The 19,335-nt window shown below is 47.7% G+C and overlaps 1 protein-coding gene across 1 annotated transcript in view; it reads left to right on the top strand.

Moving 5' to 3' along the window:
* LOC146334107 (fibrillin-2-like) overlaps positions 1–17,204 on the top strand; it is a 172,520-nt gene extending 155,316 nt beyond the window's left edge. The window contains exons 53-64 of the mRNA XM_084825045.1: positions 131–253; positions 1,235–1,366; positions 3,807–3,932; positions 4,619–4,825; positions 5,336–5,461; positions 6,819–6,941; positions 9,582–9,698; positions 11,189–11,317; positions 12,592–12,711; positions 14,079–14,310; positions 15,534–15,702; positions 16,827–17,204. Of these exons, the coding sequence (XP_084681171.1) occupies positions 131–253; positions 1,235–1,366; positions 3,807–3,932; positions 4,619–4,825; positions 5,336–5,461; positions 6,819–6,941; positions 9,582–9,698; positions 11,189–11,317; positions 12,592–12,711; positions 14,079–14,310; positions 15,534–15,702; positions 16,827–17,204 (1,982 nt within the window). The remainder of the gene's footprint in view (positions 1–130; positions 254–1,234; positions 1,367–3,806; positions 3,933–4,618; positions 4,826–5,335; positions 5,462–6,818; positions 6,942–9,581; positions 9,699–11,188; positions 11,318–12,591; positions 12,712–14,078; positions 14,311–15,533; positions 15,703–16,826) is intronic.
* The last annotated feature ends 2,131 nt before the right edge of the window (positions 17,205–19,335 follow it).

The raw sequence follows: 19,335 nt of genomic DNA on the forward strand, positions 1-19,335 counted from the left end.
TAGTCCCCCTCCCAAAGGGTTGAGGCTGAGCCAAGGAGCTGGCACCCTCCAGTCTCAGTGGGATGGGATTATGTGTCTCTCACCTCACCCAACCTCCCCACACACACACCCTGCAATCTCCACCCTCCAGATATCAACGAGTGTGCCTTGAACCAACTGCTCTGTGCCTTCCGGTGCATCAACACCCTCGGCTCCTACGATTGTACCTGCCCTTCTGGATACACCCTGCGGGATGACCAGAGGATGTGCAAAGGTAAGGAACCTCAAGAAGATTAGAGGTATGAAAAGCATTTGTCTACGGCGCCTATCAAGCTAGAACCAGTGCTGTAGTGGAGACTGCAACTCCCATCATCCCTGACCATGCTGGCTGGGGCTCATGGGAGTTGCAGTCCAAAGCATCTTTAGGGTACCCACTTTGGGGAGGGCTGTCAATGGCTCTCCAGGGTTCCAGGCAGAGAGGGTTCAAACCCCTGCCCTAAAAGTAGACTAAGGTTCTAGTCCTCATGGTTCTGGATAAAAGGTTGTGTTGCCTTATACAGAGTCAGACCCTTGGTACATCTAGTTCAGTATCGTCTCCCCTGACTGCTAGTGGCTATCCAGGTTTTCCTACAGGAGTCTTTAATCCCCTACCTACCTGGAGATGCCGGGGATTGAACCTGGGACCTTCTGCGGGCAAAGAAGGTGCTCTACCATGGGGCGATGGCCCTCCCCTTTAAAACAAGGCTGCAGGAGGTCTTTCAACCTGAGGGCTGAATTCGATTTTGGAGAAGCTCTCTGGGGCCACATTCCAGCAGTAGGCGGGGCCAAAGGCAAGTAGGTGGAACTAAAGACAAAAGGGGTGGGGCCAAAAATACTAAAAATACCAGCATATTTTAGCTTAGAGGTCTTACTGCCCATCTCTAAGCCTTGGGAGAAGCATTTCTTTTAGAACTGGAGAAAAAACTGCACAAAAGCTGGGAAACCACCAAAGAATCAGTGGTTGCGGGAAACGGGGAAGGGGCCAGGCAAAGGGGCATGGCTATGTGGAGAACCCTGGAGGGGCAAACTGCAACTCCAGGAGGGTCAGATTTGGCACCTGGGTCTCAGGTTCTCCACTCCTGTTTTATAAGAAAGTAAGATGCCAGTCCTCGTGAGCTGATGGATAGGAAGCATGCAAAGCACATGCTGTACTGCCAAGCTATGGCCTTTCCTGCCTCACACATGCCATCCTCTCTCTCACACTCATTTCTATCAGATTTGGACGAGTGCACAGAGGGGATGCATGGCTGCAAATCTCACAGTATGATGTGCAAGAACCTCATTGGAACGTTCGCTTGTGTCTGCCCCCCTGGGATGCAACACGGGCCCAACGGCAAAGACTGCACAGGTGAGGCACTTTTATATAGATATACGTAGATATAGATATAGATAAAAGCTCAAGTTTCTAGTCCTCATGATGATGGGGGGAAAATACATGGGTGGACCCTGTTGAAACCTCTGGATCCAGAGGAGGACTGAGCTGAATGACTTTAGCTCAGTGGTGAAGCTGCAGTGCCTTATATAAATTCCTCTGGGGTTCTTTTTTTTTAAAAAAATTAAAATTATGCACAAGGTTAGATTAATGATTGGCTGAACAGAGAGTGTGAAAATACTCTATATAGGACAGAAGAGTACACATTTGAGTTCAGTTGAGTTTGCAATCTTAGGGTTCCCAAGGGGGCACCAGAGAGGCCGTAAAATATTGTAAAAACTCCTAATTGCAGCAGTGGATGCTTTGATGTGCCGATGGTGCTGGGGGAAAAGGGGCATGTCAGGGGTGGATTGTGGGGGGCTTTAGATCCTGCACCCTCTGAGATGTCCGCTGAGCAGAAGGGGGAAATGCTAGCCCTGGAGCTGGTGTAATTATTTCCCTTCCAGATAGGGTAGAGAAGGTGAGAAAAGAATTGCTAGGATAAGGGGTTCTTTACTTACTTGACATCAAAATGTACTTCTCAATTTTTTGGAAACAATCGTTTTCAGTGGAGTCTGATTGCTGTGCTTTTAAATGCATCAGTAAATTGGAAAGGAATGTTCTGTTTTCTTATGGTGCTGGCGCTATCGTCAAAATCATTATTTGCTTTTTTTCTTTGTGATTGGGAATTTTGCAAGAAAAAATGTAAGAAACCCTAAAATAAGAACAACATCTGCAGTAATAATAACAACTGCAACAACAACACAGATTTCTACGTTGCGTTGTCATAATCCCAGGGCCTGGTCTGGAGGCACATGAGGCAGCCACCTTGCTGAAGCTCAGTGCTTGGAGGGGAGACCACCTGGGAACCGCATGCAGCCACCTTGAGTTCCACGATGGAAGAAGGGCGGGGTATAAATGTAAAAAATTAAAAAATCAAAAACCCTTGTTACAACCCTATAAGGCGGGTTGGCATTATTATCGCTATTTTGCAGATGGAAGAGTTGAGGCTGACAGAGAGTCACTTGGCTTAAGGCTGGGGTCTCCAACATGGTTCCCGTGGGCATGAATGTCCCCATGGACATCTCTCTTGGTGCCCAGCAACTTGCAAATGGATACATCTATGGATATTTGGTCTGCTTTTGTTGATGTTTTTCTAGAATGTTGTAGCCAATTGTAACTGTTACTTTTAACACATATAGTTACTCTCTCTCTCTCTCTCTGTATGTGTATGTATGTATGTATACATACATACATATATATATATATGTATGTATGTATATACATACACACACACACACACACACACACACACACACATTCATTCATCCATCCTTTCTTTTTTATCACTTGTTTTGTCTTGTTGAAATTTACAAGAAAAAAATTGAATTAAAAGAATCTCTCTTGGCACTCATCAGTCTCCCTGCCCCTCCTGATTTTAATTTTATTTCTTATTTTCTGTTTTTTTTACTGGGAGATTGCCATGCTACAAAGCAAAGTGTTGCCCTCCAGTACCATCTATATTTGGGTTCAAAAGAGTGGTTTTGAGTTCTGCCTTATACCTAGGCTCTTGGTCAAGTGATTTTTCTTTTAGTCTTAACAGTTTTCCTTCAGGGAAAAGAGTGTTTTTTTGACCAGCCTCCCCCCCACCCCCCAGCCTGCCATGGCAGCCATTTTGTGAATGGGCAAGCACCCATCCCATGGTGGCCATTTTGTGAGAGTGCCCATGACACTCTGAAAATTCAAGATGTGTCCACCACCTAGGGATATCCATCACTGGGAAATCTGTCTCTCTTTTAGCTTGACAGAATTCTGCAGCATGTGGCACTCAGTTTGCATTTGCAGGCAGAGCTGCAGCTTTTTCCCTGAACTCGGTGAACCGTTTGCGTATTTATTTTGTGGTGAGCTGTAATTTGAGTCAATAGGGATTTGCGCAAATGGCAGCCAAAATTTGCACAAATTTGTGTAATGTATGCAAATTGTGGCAGCTATGTGTGCAAATTGCTCGAATTATACAAATGTGTGCAAAATTCAGTCATAATTTGAGCAAATTAAAAAGCAGGGGAAAATACAAAATGGCCCAACTCACTGCAGACCAAGTCGAACTCTGTAGCAGAAAATGTAGCAGACAATGGAAGCTCGTTGAGCTACACCCCCCAAACAGTTTCCTCTGACATCCCTAGCACCAACCCATAAAGGTTGGGGACCCTTGGCTTAAAGGCACCTAGTCAGCTCAGGTCAGAGGGGAGATTCAAACTGGACACTTGCTGATTCATAGCTGAGTCTCTTCCCCACCATGCTGCACCTGTAGCAGACGCAAAACGTGCTCTCCCTTCTGCTCCTAACCAACTCTTTTTACATCCTTTCCTGCTGTCAGATGAGAATGAATGCCGTACAAAGCCAGGCATCTGTCCCAATGGGCACTGCGTGAACACTGTGGGCAGCTACCACTGCAGCTGCAATGAAGGCTTCCAAAGCAGCCCTTCCGGCACCAAGTGTCTTGGTAAACAATGTGGCTCATGTGCTGCGCCCTCTGGAGCATTCAGGCAAGCAGGATATTTTGAAGGACAGTTGCAGCGGTCACCTGAAAACCCACTAGGGTTTGCTGTTCACAGGGTTTGAGCTGAGGTTTTAAGGCAAAGGTGGGGAGACACTTTCAGCCTGAGGGCTGTGTTCCATTTTGGAGAAGCTCTCAGGGGGTGCATTCCAGTGGTGGGCAGGCCAAAGGCAAATGGGGTGGGGGCAAATACCCCAAATACCAACATATTAAAGCTCTTCCTGCCAGTCACTAAGCCTTTGGAGAGGCATTTCAACCTTATAGAACTGGGAGAAAAAACTGCACAAAAGCCAGGAAACTGCCAAATGATTGGTGGTTGACAGAAAGGGGCATGGCCAGGAAAAGGGGGCATCAACATGTGGGGAAAGATTTGGCCCCTGGGGCTAAAGTTCTACACCTCTGCTCTAGAAATTGTTTTGTTTTGTTTTTGTAACATGTCTCTCAGAAGGTATATTTGAAACCAGAAATTTTGGATTCACAAAATGTGGGGTGGGTGGTGGATTTCAACAGTCAGCCCAGATTCCAAAAGGGTGTGAGATTTTCTTTCAGTGATAAGCCTGGAGCTTGCCTGACTCCAGGGGCTGTGGGGCACTCTGATAACTGCCCATCTCTTTCTCCTTCTGCTCTCCCAGACACCCGCCAAGGATTCTGCTTCACTGAGGTGCTCCAGACCATGTGTCAGATGTCATCCACCAACCACCACCAGGTCACCAAATTGGAGTGCTGTTGCAACGGAGGGTGGGGCTGGGGCCCCCAGTGTGAGCTCTGCCCCTTCCCTGGCACAGCCCACTACAAGAAGATGTGTCCCCATGGGCCAGGTTACATGATGGATGGGAGAGGTGAGTCAGGATGGACCGTTTCATGACGGCCCCATCCCACTTCAAGTGGGGGAGGGCAAGATTTTGCTGTTAATGTTTCACATCCCTAAGGTGCCAGGAATTGAACCTGAGACCCTTGGCTTGCAAACCATGCCACTTGACCCCTGGCCTGTGATAGGCCAACTGTGTCATAATATTTTCAGGGTGGCTACCAATGGCCCTGTCCCCTTCAGCCAGTGCATCCTCCTGGCAGAGCTAAATTGAGCAATGGCACCACCTGCTGGACTAAAAAAACTTCACTGCAGTTTAGTGCAGTCTAGGTAACTCTAATAAAGCTGAAGTGATCTTGAGGGGGGCAAATTCTGACTTTGCAGCTGTCATCAGGCTCTAGTGAAAAGGGGGACAGCGATGCACCCCCTTTGGGAAAGCAACCAGCATCACCCTCCCCCCATCCCCTCAAAACTGACTTTGCACCAGGGTGGGGTGCTGGCCACTGCCATTCTCAACAGAGGTCTTTGTCTCTCTGTGCAGATAGTGATGAGTGCAAGGTGTTCCCCAACCTTTGTAAGAATGGCCAATGTATTAACACGATGGGCTCCTTCCGCTGCCACTGCAGACTGGGTTACACCACAGACAACACTGGCACAGCATGCCAGGGTAAGTTTATTATTTATTCTTTGAATCTTTCTTACATTTATATCCCACCTTCATTTATTTTATTTATTTATTGCATTTCTACACTGGCCAACAGCCAAAGCTCCTGGGCGGTTCCAGGAACCCAAGGCGGCTTACATGGTCCTCTTCCTCCTCCATATTTTATCCTCACAAGACTCCTGTGAGGTAGACTGAGAGTCAGCGACTGGCTCAAAGTTACCCAGTCAACTTCATGGATGAATGGAGACTAGAACCTAGGTCTTCAGAGTCCTGGTCCGACACTCTAACCACTACGCCACACTGGCAGCTCCAGTGTTGAATGGAAACTGTTGAATGCTTATGGAGGAACCAACTTTGGCATGAATTGTGCTCTTGCAAACCACAGAGAGAGAGAGAGAGAGAGAGAGAGAACAATGGGAAACAATTGTACCAGATATTTCATATTGCATATTTGGGCTAATCCAGTCTTCTCCGAGCAGATGCTAAATAGTAGCAGAACAAGTGGCTTTCTTTGGTATTGAAAGCCAAGAAAATCAAGGGAAACACTCCCTAAATATTAGCTCCAACTGAAAGTTCCCAGGGACTGCAGACTCCAGCCTCCTCCATCAACCAGAGAACCCAGGGCCACTGGGAGGCCACACACCCCCACACCTCCCAGGAAGAACATCAGAGCAGCGGGGGGGGGGGGCAACCTGGCCCCATACATTAGCCAGAGAAGGAACAGTTGCAGGAAACTTGTGTAGCCCTGCCAGAAAGAACACGGATAAGAACTTTGAAACTAAGAACAGGTGCTGGAGTTTTGCTCTCTTTTTTCTTTTCCTCCTCCCTCCCAATCCTTTTTCCTTTTGTGTTGTGTCTTTCTGCTTGTAAGCCTGAGAGCTGGAACTATCTCAATATTAATCTTTATAAGCTGCTCAGGGAGCCTTTTTCAGCTGAAGAGCTGGGTGAAAAAAAATGAATACATGCATCTGGAGAGCACCCGGTTGGGGAAGACTGGGTTAGTGATTGAGACATGCAGCAACCACCCCCGCCCCCAAAGCAAAGATTCTTATGTTACCTTATTTATGTGTTTATTTTAAAAAATAGTTTTAAACTGCCTTCATCCTTGTGGACGGTCTGCAATGTGGCACAACCAAGTCTAATCACACTCCAAATTGAATGAAATAATATGGAGGGAGCGCAACTATCGAATCAAATAGATTTCCAACATGGTTAAAACAGGGGCAGTGAAGCTGGACGCCCCTCCAGACATTGTCGGATTACCAACTCCTGTCATGCTGCCTGGGAGCAGAGGGGTGATGGAAGTTTGAGTGTGTCACATCCTTTCTTGCCTGCCTCACCCCATTTCTCTTGCCCTTAGACCTGGACGAATGCAACCAGTCTCCCAAACCTTGCAATTTCATTTGTAAGAACACTGAGGGCAGTTTCCAGTGTTCCTGTCCCCATGGCTACTTCCTGCACGAGGATGGCAAGACCTGCAAAGGTAATTAATTAATTAATTAATAAGAACAGTAACAATGTAACTAACAGTTGGGGAATCTATCTTTGTGAATTCCAATACAAATGGATTCAGAATGGATCTGGATTAAAGTTGTACGGATTTAGTTAAAGCCATTCCCTCTGTGTTTCACAGATTGTGAGGTGTCTTTCATTATGTTGTCCATTGATGGAATTGGACTTTTTTTACTAGAATTTTGTTTTACTTGCACCAATTTGCATTAGTGTTAATTTGCAGTAGTGCATTAGTACACGTGCACACTTGCACCCATGTGATAATGTGCATTAGTGCACACACACATTAGCATTCATGCAAATTAGTGCAAATCCCCCCTCCCCCAAAGTGAAAAACCAGTCTGTGAATCTGCAGAACCTATGCTACTCGGAAAAAGTCAGTCCACTGCAGAACCCGCAGGTTGGAGTCATAGAATTCCGAACTCATTTGTATCCTAGGTGGATTTCTCTGATATCCCTAATCCAAATTTACACTGGACTCACCCCTCCCCCACCGCACCCCATCCCTGCTTCTTCTGACAGCAGCCCTTTGAAAATGCTACATAGAGAGGCCAGAAGAGAGTCACCCCATTCAGTTCCCCCCTGTTGAATGGGGTAAACTGTGGTTTGTGGGGAGGGGATATCCCCTAAAATGGGGTGCTGAGACTAGGGATGGTGCAGGTGCCCAATTCAGTCCAGGAATCTGGCGGAACCGCCCCTGCCCCTACCCCCAATTGCTGAGCCCCTGCCCCTGCTTGCCCCCTGCCTGGGCACGACGAATGCCCTGCACTCACCCCAGCGGCCTCATCAAGCTTCGCAGTCGCCATTTTTTTAAAAATAAAATGGCGATTGCAAAAATGCGCATATTTGCACACGCGCGAAAATGCACATTTTTAAAAGATGTGCATTTTGCATGCAACAAATGTGAGCCTTCACAAAATGTGCATTTTGCACATGAGAATATCTGCAATCACAGAAATGTGCATTTTCGCACATACAAAAGTTGTGCATTTGCGATTGCCATCTTGTTTTTTAAAAAAATGGCGACCGCAGAGCTCGATGAGGCAACTAGGGTGAGTGTGGGCTGCTCATCGAGCATGACAGGGGCTCAAGTGTGGTCCAGGGACCAGTGAGTGGGGGCAGGGGTTGGGCAGGAGTCCAGAGAACCCAGACCGGGGTGAGTCCGCACATCCCTAGCTGAGACCTTCCTCAAGCAAAGCCCTTCCTGCTCACAGATGGCAGATCCTGAAAACAACTCCTGGACTTTACTGCTCAGATTTTGGCAGGCCATTTGGCATATAACCTGGCCTGTTGCCAGAGGTGGGGTTAATTATTTTGTTTGCTGTTTATTTCTCTGATTGTTGTGTTTTTAATTGCATTTTTGAATGTATTTGTTTTTATGTTACGTTTTAATTCAGATTTTTGTTCATCATTTATATTTTATCATGAGCACCATTCCTGGGGCAGAAAGGCAGGATATCAATTAATTAAATAAGTCACTGAAGATAGATATATAAATAATGGGCAGATCGGAACTCAGTGCCCCTGCCTCCAGCTTTTGCATTTCTCTGGATATTCTCGCATAGCCAGCAGCTCAAAGAATGCCCTGAAATCCATTTTAGAGTGTGCACTTCAAGATAAAATACATTTGAAAATAATGTATTTAGATAGGCGTGTGAGATAGGCATGTATTTAGGCATGTGAGAGCGGCTCTTAAAATTCCAGGCAGAATTTTTAAAGGATCAATTCAAAGCCTAGTGTGGAAATGGGATAAAATGAACTTATGGGTGGGCAGAACAGGTCACAGGCTGAAAATAGATTTGTCTAGGAGGGCAGAGGGAAAAAGCAGGCCTCTGAGCATGTCTGAAGTGCTTTCCACTCACCAAACCCCACACTTCTGGGATTTAGAGAGAGCTGATAGTTCAGGGACTGTGTCGTGAGGACGGACTGCAGCTCAGTGGCAGACCACCTCCTTTGCATGCAGAAGGTCCCAAGTTCAATCCCCAACATCTGCAGATAGGACTAAGGAAAGACCTCCTGGAGAGCCACTCCCAGTCAATGTAGACAGGACTGGACTAGATAGACACATGGTCTGACTCAGTATAAGGCAGCTTCCTATGTTCCTGTTTAAATCAACCCTCTCTTCAGAACCCTGAGGACTAGAATCTTATGTTATTTAAGACAGGGGTGCAGTACATCTTTCAGGATGAGGGCCAAATTCCATTTTGGAGAAGCGCTGGGGGGGGCGCATTCCAGTGGTGGGCGGGGCCGAAGGCAAAAGGAGCAAGTCCAGAAATACCAAAGATACCAGCATGTTTTAGCTTCAAGCTCTTCCTGCCAGTACCTAAGCCTTAGGAGGGGCATTGCAACCTTTTTGGATAGGGAGAAAACTGCACAAAGTCTGGGAAACCACCAAACCATCTGTGGTTTGGAGAAAGGGAGTGGTGTCAGGGGAAAGGGGCATGGACATCTGCAGAAACACAGAGGACTGGATCAGGATGCCAGAGGGCCAAATTTGGCCCCCAAGACAGGCCAGATTTGGCCCCCGGGCCTGGGGTTCCCCACCCCTGCTGTAGTACCACAGAGACACCACAAGAGAGGATAACGCCATCTTGTTTTCCTGATGCTCCAGACCTGGACGAGTGCTCCACCAAACAGCACAACTGCCAGTTCCTGTGTGTGAATGTCATTGGTGGTTTCAGCTGCAAGTGTCCCCCTGGATTTACCCAACACCATTCTTCCTGTATCGGTGAGTAGCCCTTCCTCCTGCCCATATGTGGGGTCCAGGGTTATAGTTTCCTCAGGTGCTGGCTCCCCAAAAAATAACACTTCTGATAGGGGTGCCTGGGTTTGTGCACATTTTTATTGCTGGAATTGTAAGTGCTCCATTTATTTATTTGTTTATTTGGAGTATTTTTATGCTACTTCTCAGCCAAAAAGGCCCCCAGAAGCAGCTTATAAATCATCAATAAAAGAAGACACTCCCTGCCCACAGGCTTACAATCCAAAAAAGATACAACACACAAGGAAAACCAGATGGGGAGGGGAGAGGGAAAAAAAGTACTCTTTCCACAGGGGGCTGGTGGAATGGGCTTGCTTCCCCTCTCATCTCCCTTAGCTCAGCCTGTTGGAACGGCTGCTGGGGGTGACATCAACCACCAACACCCTCCCCCCCCAAAAGCCAACTCAAAATCTCCCCCTCTCCTGCCAGTTATTTATTTCCTCCATGGGTTTCTAGACACCCATTCACAAGAGTGACTATTAAGCATACTGTTCCCAATTAGGATTTGGGAGAGCAGCTTGAGCTGGCTGATTTTGAGTGAGGAAAGGCAAATCCTCTGTTGCTCCAAATGGCCTCCACCTGAGGTTGCTTTTCATTTTAAAAACCAAAATCCCACAAAGCCACCAGGGCTTCATTCCTCACCCTGCATGCAAGCCTGGGCCCATGAGGCTCCATCCCCAAATGTATTTCCCAGGGCTCTGAATGTATTTCCCAGAGCCCCTTTTTCCATTGGTTTGGGATGACCTGAGCCAAGGTGCAAAAAAATTGAAGCATTTATTTTCTTTGAGATGATTTGGAGAAGAATTCATTGGCTGTCTTTGCCTCCTGTGAAGTTTAACTAAATCCTAGGAATTATTTCTATATTTGCATATACAGATACAAATCAACATATGCAAATTTTAGGCAGATTTGTATCCTATGGGCCTGGGCCTCAGATCTTTTAAGGGCCAAGTTACACCCTTGGTGTAGAGCATAATTTGACCCTCAACCTCCCACCGGCCAGACTTCAGCCTTTCAGCCAGCCATTACCCTACTGCAACCTGGTGCCCTCAAGAGGTTTTGAACTACAATTCCCATCATCCCCAGCTAGCACAGATGATGGCTGGGGATGATAGGAGTTGTGGGCCAAAACATCTGGAGAGTACCAAGTTCCCTATCCCAGAGCTGTGCAATGCAGTCCATCCAGATGCAGACTGCATGGGTGATTTGGGATACCAGGAGGTGCCTCAAGCAAGCCAGCCAAGCTGCGCACTAGAGAGAGATTGCCAGATCCCTCCCACTGCCATCTTGCCATACAGTTTGAGCATATGGCTTCCAGTCATGCCAAATACAATAGTGGTTGCATGCAAAGAGTCACGTTGAAGCTGAGACGTCGGGGTGTGCGGCGGAGCAGGGAGTGGTATGTATGTGTTTGTCCTGAGATCACACCCAACCCTCCGTCTTTTGGCCTCATGCAGATAACAATGAGTGCATGTCCCAGCCCACCTTGTGCGGGGTCAAAGGACAATGTCTGAACACCCCTGGAAGCTACAACTGCGAATGCCAAAACGGGTTTGCCCTCGACACTTCTGGAAACAGTTGCGAAGGTACGTATGGGCACAAAAATATGTGCGTGCGGGGTGGATCACAGGGGCATTAAGGTCTGAAACCCCATGGCAAATACTCAGAAATATGCATTAGATTGGACTGTTTCAGGGGTGGTTGAGTGGGGACTAGAACCCGGATCTCCCAAGTCCCAGTGGGGCACTCTAACCACTACAGCACACTGGCTCTCAGACTCTTGATTTTGGATGACAACCTCCATCATCCCTGACCATTGGCCCTGCTAGCTGGGGCTGTTGAGAGTTGTGGTTCAAAACATCTGGTTGCTTATCCCAGGACGATTCCCATGCAAATGCTAGGCATGATCCATGCTAGGGGCTGTATCACAGAAATAAAACAGCCAGTCTTGAAATGCCCTTTACCAAAGTCTGTGGCAAGGGCCACGCCTGGAATAATGTGGACAGTTCTGGTCACCTCTGAAAGGATGTTGTAGAACTGGAAAAGGTGCAGAAAAGGGCAAGTGGGAATGATCAGGGCCTTGGAGGTTACAGCATTTGGGGGTGGTTGGAAAGACAAGTCACAGGGAAACGCATGAAAGAGATTTGCAAAATAATGCATGCTTTGGAGAAAGTAGATAGGGAGATGTTTTTCTCCCTCTTCCATGATACCAGGATCCAAGGGGGTCATCCCATGAAGCTGGTTGGTGGGAGATTCAGGACAGATAAACGGAGGTTCATCTTCACACAGCTTGCGGAAAAACACTGGAATTTGCTTCTGCTGGATCTGGTGATGGTCACAAACTTGGACAGCTTTAAAAGGGGATCAGATCAATCCATGGAGAATAAGGCTATTAATCAGGGGTCGTTGGACTCTAATTCCCATCAGCCCCAGCCAGCAGGGGCAATGGACAGGGATGATTGGACCTGGAGTCTGACAACAGCTGGAGGCTTACGGCTTCTTTGCCCTTGATAAATGGCAAATTGTCGTGAGGGGTAGAACCTCCAGCATCAGGGGCTGTATACCTCTGAAGATTGGTCACTGGGCAATACCAGCCGGAGAGGCCTTTTCCCATTGTGTCCTGCTTGTGGGCTTCCCAGAGGTGTCTGTTTGGCCATGAATTTGTCACGTTCCCTCTCAAAGCTATCCGCACTCATGGCTGTCACAGCATCCTGTAGCAGTGAGTTCCAGCTCTGCGCTGCATGAAGAAGTCCTTCCTTTTGCATCCTGAGTCTCCTGCCGACAGCTGAGCAAGGGCAAAGTTTTGCTCTTGGTCATGACCCCTAAAACGTGGCCCTTTCTCTCACCTTTTGTTCTGTAGATGTGGATGAGTGTGATGGAAACCACCAGTGTCAGCACGGATGTCAGAACATGCTGGGTGGCTACCGCTGCAGCTGCCCCCAAGGCTACGTTCAGCACTACCAGTGGAACCAGTGTGTGGGTAAGTGGATCACTGGGGGCAGTTAAAAGCTAACTGTCCTGGGGCAGTATCCAATGGTGTGATTCTGCAAACTCAAATAGTGTTAGTGGAGCTGTGCCAAATCTTTCTATTGTGCAACCACTTGTGCATTATGCTTGTGCAACCCATTGTGCAAGCATAAAGAGCTAGGGATGTTGGAGAAATCCACAGTGGAACGAAATCAGTTTGGATTTTTCTGAATCTGACCTGCAGATTCCACAGCAGACCAGCTTTTCCCCTTTCAGGAGGATTCCACAGACTTGTGGACTGTTTTTGTAGCCTTCGGGAATTTTGCACAAATGCCATCATAGAAAAATACACTTTTAAAAAAGGCAAAATGCGCATTTTCCCCATCAGCTAAGTGTGAAAATGCGCATTTGAGGGGAATTTGCACATTTGGGGGGAATTTACACATTTTGCACATGCAAATTTGCACAAATTTGGAGACAAAAAAAATGGATTCCATCGATGGGCAGATGACAGAATGAAAGCACTTGACAATCCACGAAACACAGACAGAACAGACTTAACACAATCCGTACACCTCTGTAATGAGCAACCAGTTGCACAACAGGTTCCACAAGCATGATATGCAACCAGTCACATAATGGGTTGTGCAAGCATAATATACAACCACTTGCGCAACTACACTTGCGCAAAATTCACTTTACAGTTGGATTCTCCTCCTGTGCATTGTTCAGAACCTAGTTTCCACTAGCACAATGTCCTTTGCACTAACAGAATGAAACAACTGGATGCTGCCCATGGAGGCCCCATACCTAAGTGGGCACAGTGCTTTCCAAAGATCAGGTAGGTGAGGTCTCTCCCCCCAAAGGGGTTACAATCTAAAATATATTTAAGTACTTGTATGTATTTAAATATCTTTTGCATCAGTATATCAGAGATTGGCAACCAGGTGCCCTCCAGGCACTACAACTCCCATAGTCCTTGACCATTGGCCATGCTGGCAGGGGCTGATGGGAATTGTAGTGCAAAACATCTGGAAGGCACAAGGTTCCAGACCCCTGGCTTAGAGAACTGTATTTTCTATAAAGCAACTATTAATGATAACAAACTGCAAACCAGACACCAAGGGCTTATGATGGGGAGGAGGCGGTTGCCTCTGCACTCTGCTTGAGCATCTTGCTGTCCACTGTCAGAAACAGGGTGCAGGGCCCTTCTTCACATTCTCAGTTTAGTCAGCTTACAGAATTCGACTCTTCTTGGGGCAGAATTGGGGTGATTTTGGATTCAAGACAACAGATCTCTGTGTGTGCAGATGTATGGACGTTCCTGTGCATGAACCCTGACTAAACCCACCCATGCACAAACATTCCTTTCGGCCACAGATGAGAACGAATGCTCCAGCCCCTCGGCCTGCGGTTTTGCCTCTTGCTACAACACCTTGGGGAGCTTCAAGTGCATCTGCCCCTCTGGCTTCAACTTTGACCAGGCCTCCGGGAGCTGCCAAGATGTGAATGAGTGTGCAGCGGGAGGCAGCTCCTGCAGCTACGGCTGCTCCAACACAGAGGGCGGCTACTTGTGCGGCTGTCCGACCGGGTACTTCCGGGCAGGCCAAGGGTAAGCACACCAAATCTCCCATAACCTTTCTCTCATTGAGGGTGCGCACAGATGGACCCACAAACTGGACTCTGTGCCTTGCTTTTCCTGCTACGTCATGAGCTTGCATTCCCTCACCTTCATTCCTCCAAATCCAATCTCAGTTCCCCTTCAGCTTCAAGCAGGATGCCTGCCCTCATTTTTTCCCCTGGGGCATCACCCCTGATGAATTCCAGGCAGATTGGACAAAGATATGCAAATCTAAAACAGCTGATGAAATGTTTCCCGTTACTTTCCACAGAGACCTGTCCTGTAGGACAGGGTGTAGGCAGATGTCAGGTTGGCGGGATCTATTTCATTTGTTTTTTTACTAGAGCCCCTGAAATCTGCTAATCAGAGCCTGCATATAGAATTAAAGAATTCATATCCCAGGAATGTGTTTCGAGAACCAAAACTGAACAGAGTTCACAGTCCATCCACACAAAAACCCACTCCTAGTTACCCCGCAAGCTTTCTTCCTCTCAGCGGGATAATTGAGGGCGGCGTTGGAGGGAGTCATTGTTAAGATGTGGGGAGCCAGAAATTCTTGCCGAGCTACTGCAAATCATGCATAGATGTACCGGTAGATCCAGATCTACCTTCTCCCCACACTGGATCTAAATTACCGGCCCTTGTTTTTCCAAAGTGGAACCAACTGCAAACCACTTGGAGAGCTGTAGTTTCATAAAATCATAGAGTTGGAAGGGACTATGGAGACCTTCTTGTCCAAGGGTGAGGAATTAAAACCAGCCCCACTAGGGTCCCAATCTTGCTTTCCAGAGTTCACTCCTTTCCCCCAACTGCCAATCATTTGGTGGTTTCCTATCTTTTGCACATTTTCCCCCCATTCTAAAAGGTTGCAATGCCTCTCTTAAAGCTTAGTTACTAGCAGTAAGAGCTTCAAGCTACGATATGCTGGTATTTTGAGTATTTTGCCCCCGCCCTTTTTGCCTTCAGCCCCACCCACCATTGGAATGAGACCCCCAAGAGCTTCTCCAACATGGAATTCAGCCCTTGGGCTGAAAGAAGTGCAACATCCCTGCTCTAGTCCAACACCCTGCTCAGTGCAGGCTCTGCAATGCAGGATTCAACTACACCATCCCAGATCTACCTTCCTCCCACCCCTGCTGTAGGACTACCTTGCTGTTATAAAAAAAGACCACAGTCTCCCTGTTCCATCAATTAACTTCCTCTTTGATCTGCAGCCACTGCATCTCTGGGTTAGGATTCGGCAAGGAGACCTACCTCCCTGCACCCCTGGAGGAAGAGGAAGAGAACCTGCTTTCACCTGAAGCCTGTTATGACTGCAGGATCAATGGTTACCCCAAGAGAGGGCGACACCGACGCAGCATCAACGGGGCCAATGGGCACCAGGTGTGGAGGGGGGAGCCTTTGTCCTGAGCAGGAACACTTTTGAGATTGTCCCCAGATTTTGTAGGTCCACATTTACCTGCTCTTGTTCCCAAAGCAGAACTGACACGTGAGGTGTTCTCCACCTTGTCTGCAAAAGGGTATCGATTTTTGGATTTTGTGCATGCACAGGTTGTGCCCAGCCTTTTGGGTCCTTCATGCCCGTTGGTGCCTTTCCCCCTTCCTCCACCTGAGCGGTGCACACGTCTGCGTGTCGATAAAACACCGCTTGAAAAAAAGCAATCCTGAAGCAGAGGGGTGTGCACGGTTGTGTCGAAATCCTTTTTGGTGTGGCGTTTTATACCCCGTGCACATCTGTAAGGCGCCACACCAACAAAGATCTTGATGGATTCAAATATATGATCACAGAGACTTTTTATGCAGTGTTGCAGAAAGAGAGATGCAAATGAAACAAAGGGACTGAAAGGTCCAGAAAACTGTCTGGAATTTATTTAAGAAGTTATCCATGTTTAATCAGAGTACAGGGGAGAGTGAACCCAAAGAAGTCCAGTGGAATGTGGTGTGGGGAAACCACATCCCATATAAGGCCTGGCTAGAACCTGGATTAGAAGACTAGGATAGATGTAATCATGGCCACCAATTTGAGATTGGGAGAAGTGGGTAGGGAGACATTTTTCTCCCTCTCTCATAATACTAGAACCCAATGGTGTAATCTCATGAAGGTGAATGGTGGGAGTTTCAGGACAGACAAAAGGGAATAGTTCTTCACATGGTGTAGAGTTGAACTTCATTGGATGGCCCCCACGGGATTCTAATATTACAAGAGGGGGAGAAAAACATCTCCCTCCCCACAGATGTAGTGATGGCCATCAACTTGGCCTTAAAAGGGGGTTAAACAAATTTAAGGAGGAGAAGGCAATCAATGGCAACAAACTACGATGGTTATATATTACCTCCAGCATCAGAGGCAATATCCTGGGGAATATGAGCATGAGGGTGCTGTTGCACTCATGTCCTGCTTGTGGAAAGTGAGGTCTAAATATTAATAAAAGATAACCTCAATTAGTCCCCGTTTTCCTTCATCCAACTCTGACCTCTCTTCTCTTTTCTTTCCTCCCCCCTGCCAGCAGGAGCCAGGTCTCAGCCTGGCCAGCATAGATGTTGACACCCCCTTGGCGGTCGCCCTGAATTTTTCTGACCTGGGCCCCAAGGAACACATCCTGGAACTCCTGCCCGCTGTGGAACCCATGGAGAACCACATCCGCTACGTTATCACCCAGGGAAACCAGGAGGGCTTCTTCCACATCCGCCAGAAGGAGGGGTTGAGCTACCTGCACTTGGCCCGCAAGCAGGCCACCCCTGGCACCTACCTCCTGGAGATTGTCAGCGTGCTTCTCTACCGCAAGCGGGAACTACAGAAACTTGAGGCCCTGAAAGATCTCAACTACCTCACCAGAGAGCTGGGCCAGGCGCTCAAGATGAGGTTGCAGCTCCACCTCTTCTAATCCCACTCCCAGGGACACCAAGGAAAACGAGGGCCCGGGCTGCACGCCGCCCCCACATCACCCCACCCCCCTGAAAAACAGCACCTCTTCCCTCCAGCATAGCCTGCCCTCCACCTTGGGGGTTTGCCATGGGGGAAGAACTTCAGAACTGGACTGGAACTTATTCTGTTTTCCAAAACCCATTTTTCCCTTTTTTTTTGTCATCAAGAGACTCCAGGGAACAACAGAGGAAGAAACCCAGAAGGCAAAAGCCATCAACGCAATGTCCGTCTCTTTCATTGCAAATTCCTGTCCTGTGCATTGCTCCTGTGCTCCAAAACTTCCCCTTGCTTCATCCTGGTTCGAAATCCTAATCGCTCTTCTCTTCAACCCTCATCTGAAGGGAAGGGCTGCTTCAGCTCCCTGCTGTACATCTTGGTCCCTTTTACACTGTGCTTCCGGTCTGGTGGGTGGGCAAACAAACCAAATGGACCAGCCTTGCTGCATACTTGGCATGTCCAATTGCCTTCAAAGGGCACTAGAATTAACTGAACAGCACCAGATTGGGTAGGGACAAGTTGAGGAGGATCAAATATCATGCCAGCCCAGGGCAATAAGATGCTCACTGCCATCTGCTGGCCCTTCTCCCTTCCTGCACGTTACCCATTCTAGACCTAAGTGGAGCCAAGCAACTCCTGTAACCTTCCTCCAGAGCCATTAGATACCTCATTAGGGCAGCCCTTGCAGAATTCTTTGGAGTGCACTAGAGTTAATGGAATGGTGGTGATGTGCAGTGATATGCCTGCTTAGTAGGGGGGAATAGAGCCTTAAAAGGGTGGCAAAATAAGTCAGGGGAGAGCAGATGGAAATTGTCCAAGCATGGTAGAAAAACACTTGAAAACAGTGAGTGAGAGCTGTGTCAACACCCCCTAAAGGCAGAGTTTCATGTGCTGCCAACCCTGCTGCTTTTATTTAGCGCCAAGGCCACTAGGTGCTGAACAGGATGTAGAAGTTATCCAGACTGTGCCCCATGTCTGATGGATATGATGGGGCTGGGGGGAAGATGTCAGTGAGCTATCAGAACCAGAGCAGTGGGTGAAAGGGAGCCTCTTGGATCTGTGAGGAAGTGAGGTTGCAGACAATGCTTTGAAAGGGAGGTGGGTGGGAGCCCTGGGATGGATGGGGGCAGTGAACCCCATTTATACCCTTCTTAGGAAAATCCCTGGGCATCCAAAACCATCTACAAATAATCCTTAGCATTGATATAGTGCTTTATAGGGGTCCAAAGGGCATCAGAAACATTATCTTAGTAAACCTCACAGCCGCCCTTCAAAGTAGGTAAGTATTACCATTGCCTATATTTTAGCTGAAGGGTTGAACCTCAGAGGGAAAGAGAGAGAAGAGAGAAAGGTTAACCACCTAGTGAATGTAATGGTTGAGGTGAGATCTGACTTGGGCACCTCACAACTCATGCTCTTTGAATTGTCTTCCCACGTAAGGCTTAGATCTTCTTTCGGGCCTCTCTGGTGCTACTTACGTTAGTGTTTGTTGTTAACGCAAGGAGGAAGAGAAAGGCCTGTCAGGCAAATGAGCCATTGTGCCCAATTTGCGCCCACATTATTGACACTTGATTGAGGCAGTGGCTGCTTAAGGCCTTGCCTGTGCACACACCTCATGAGATTATGTGCCAGTGTAATGTAGAAAGGAGGCTCCCTCAAAGCCAGCAGCTCTTGGTTTCTGGTACTTCTGAGTATGTCATCCTGCCAGCTTTGGCCACCATCCATCGCTGGGAAATGTGACTCCAAGAGGTGGCAGGTCCCCGGTTCACTACCCCCAAACACTGACAGAAGGAGAACCAATGTTTGCTCATGGTCTTCAGGGAAATGGGTAAACAAACTCAGGCAGAAAAGAGAGACGCCAGCAGGTGTCATCTTCTCATGCAGCTATTTTTTTCAAAAATTATATGGGTGGGCTCTTCCTTCAGCAGGTATCTGCCCCGGACTCCTCAGCAAAATGATGGGTGCTACTTACGGCAAAAATAAATGGGTACAAAAGAGGAGGTTGGAGAAACCGCTCAACCCCTTAGCTTGCAAATGTTCAGATGTAGGTTTCTCCTGCTGTGAATTCAGTTGTTCTTGACATTCCCCACTTG

This window comes from Heloderma suspectum, chromosome W, assembly GCF_057233095.1.
Source record: "Heloderma suspectum isolate Gila_16-S chromosome W, 16-S_ref, whole genome shotgun sequence".
NCBI classification, from domain to species: Eukaryota; Metazoa; Chordata; class Lepidosauria; order Squamata; family Helodermatidae; genus Heloderma; species Heloderma suspectum.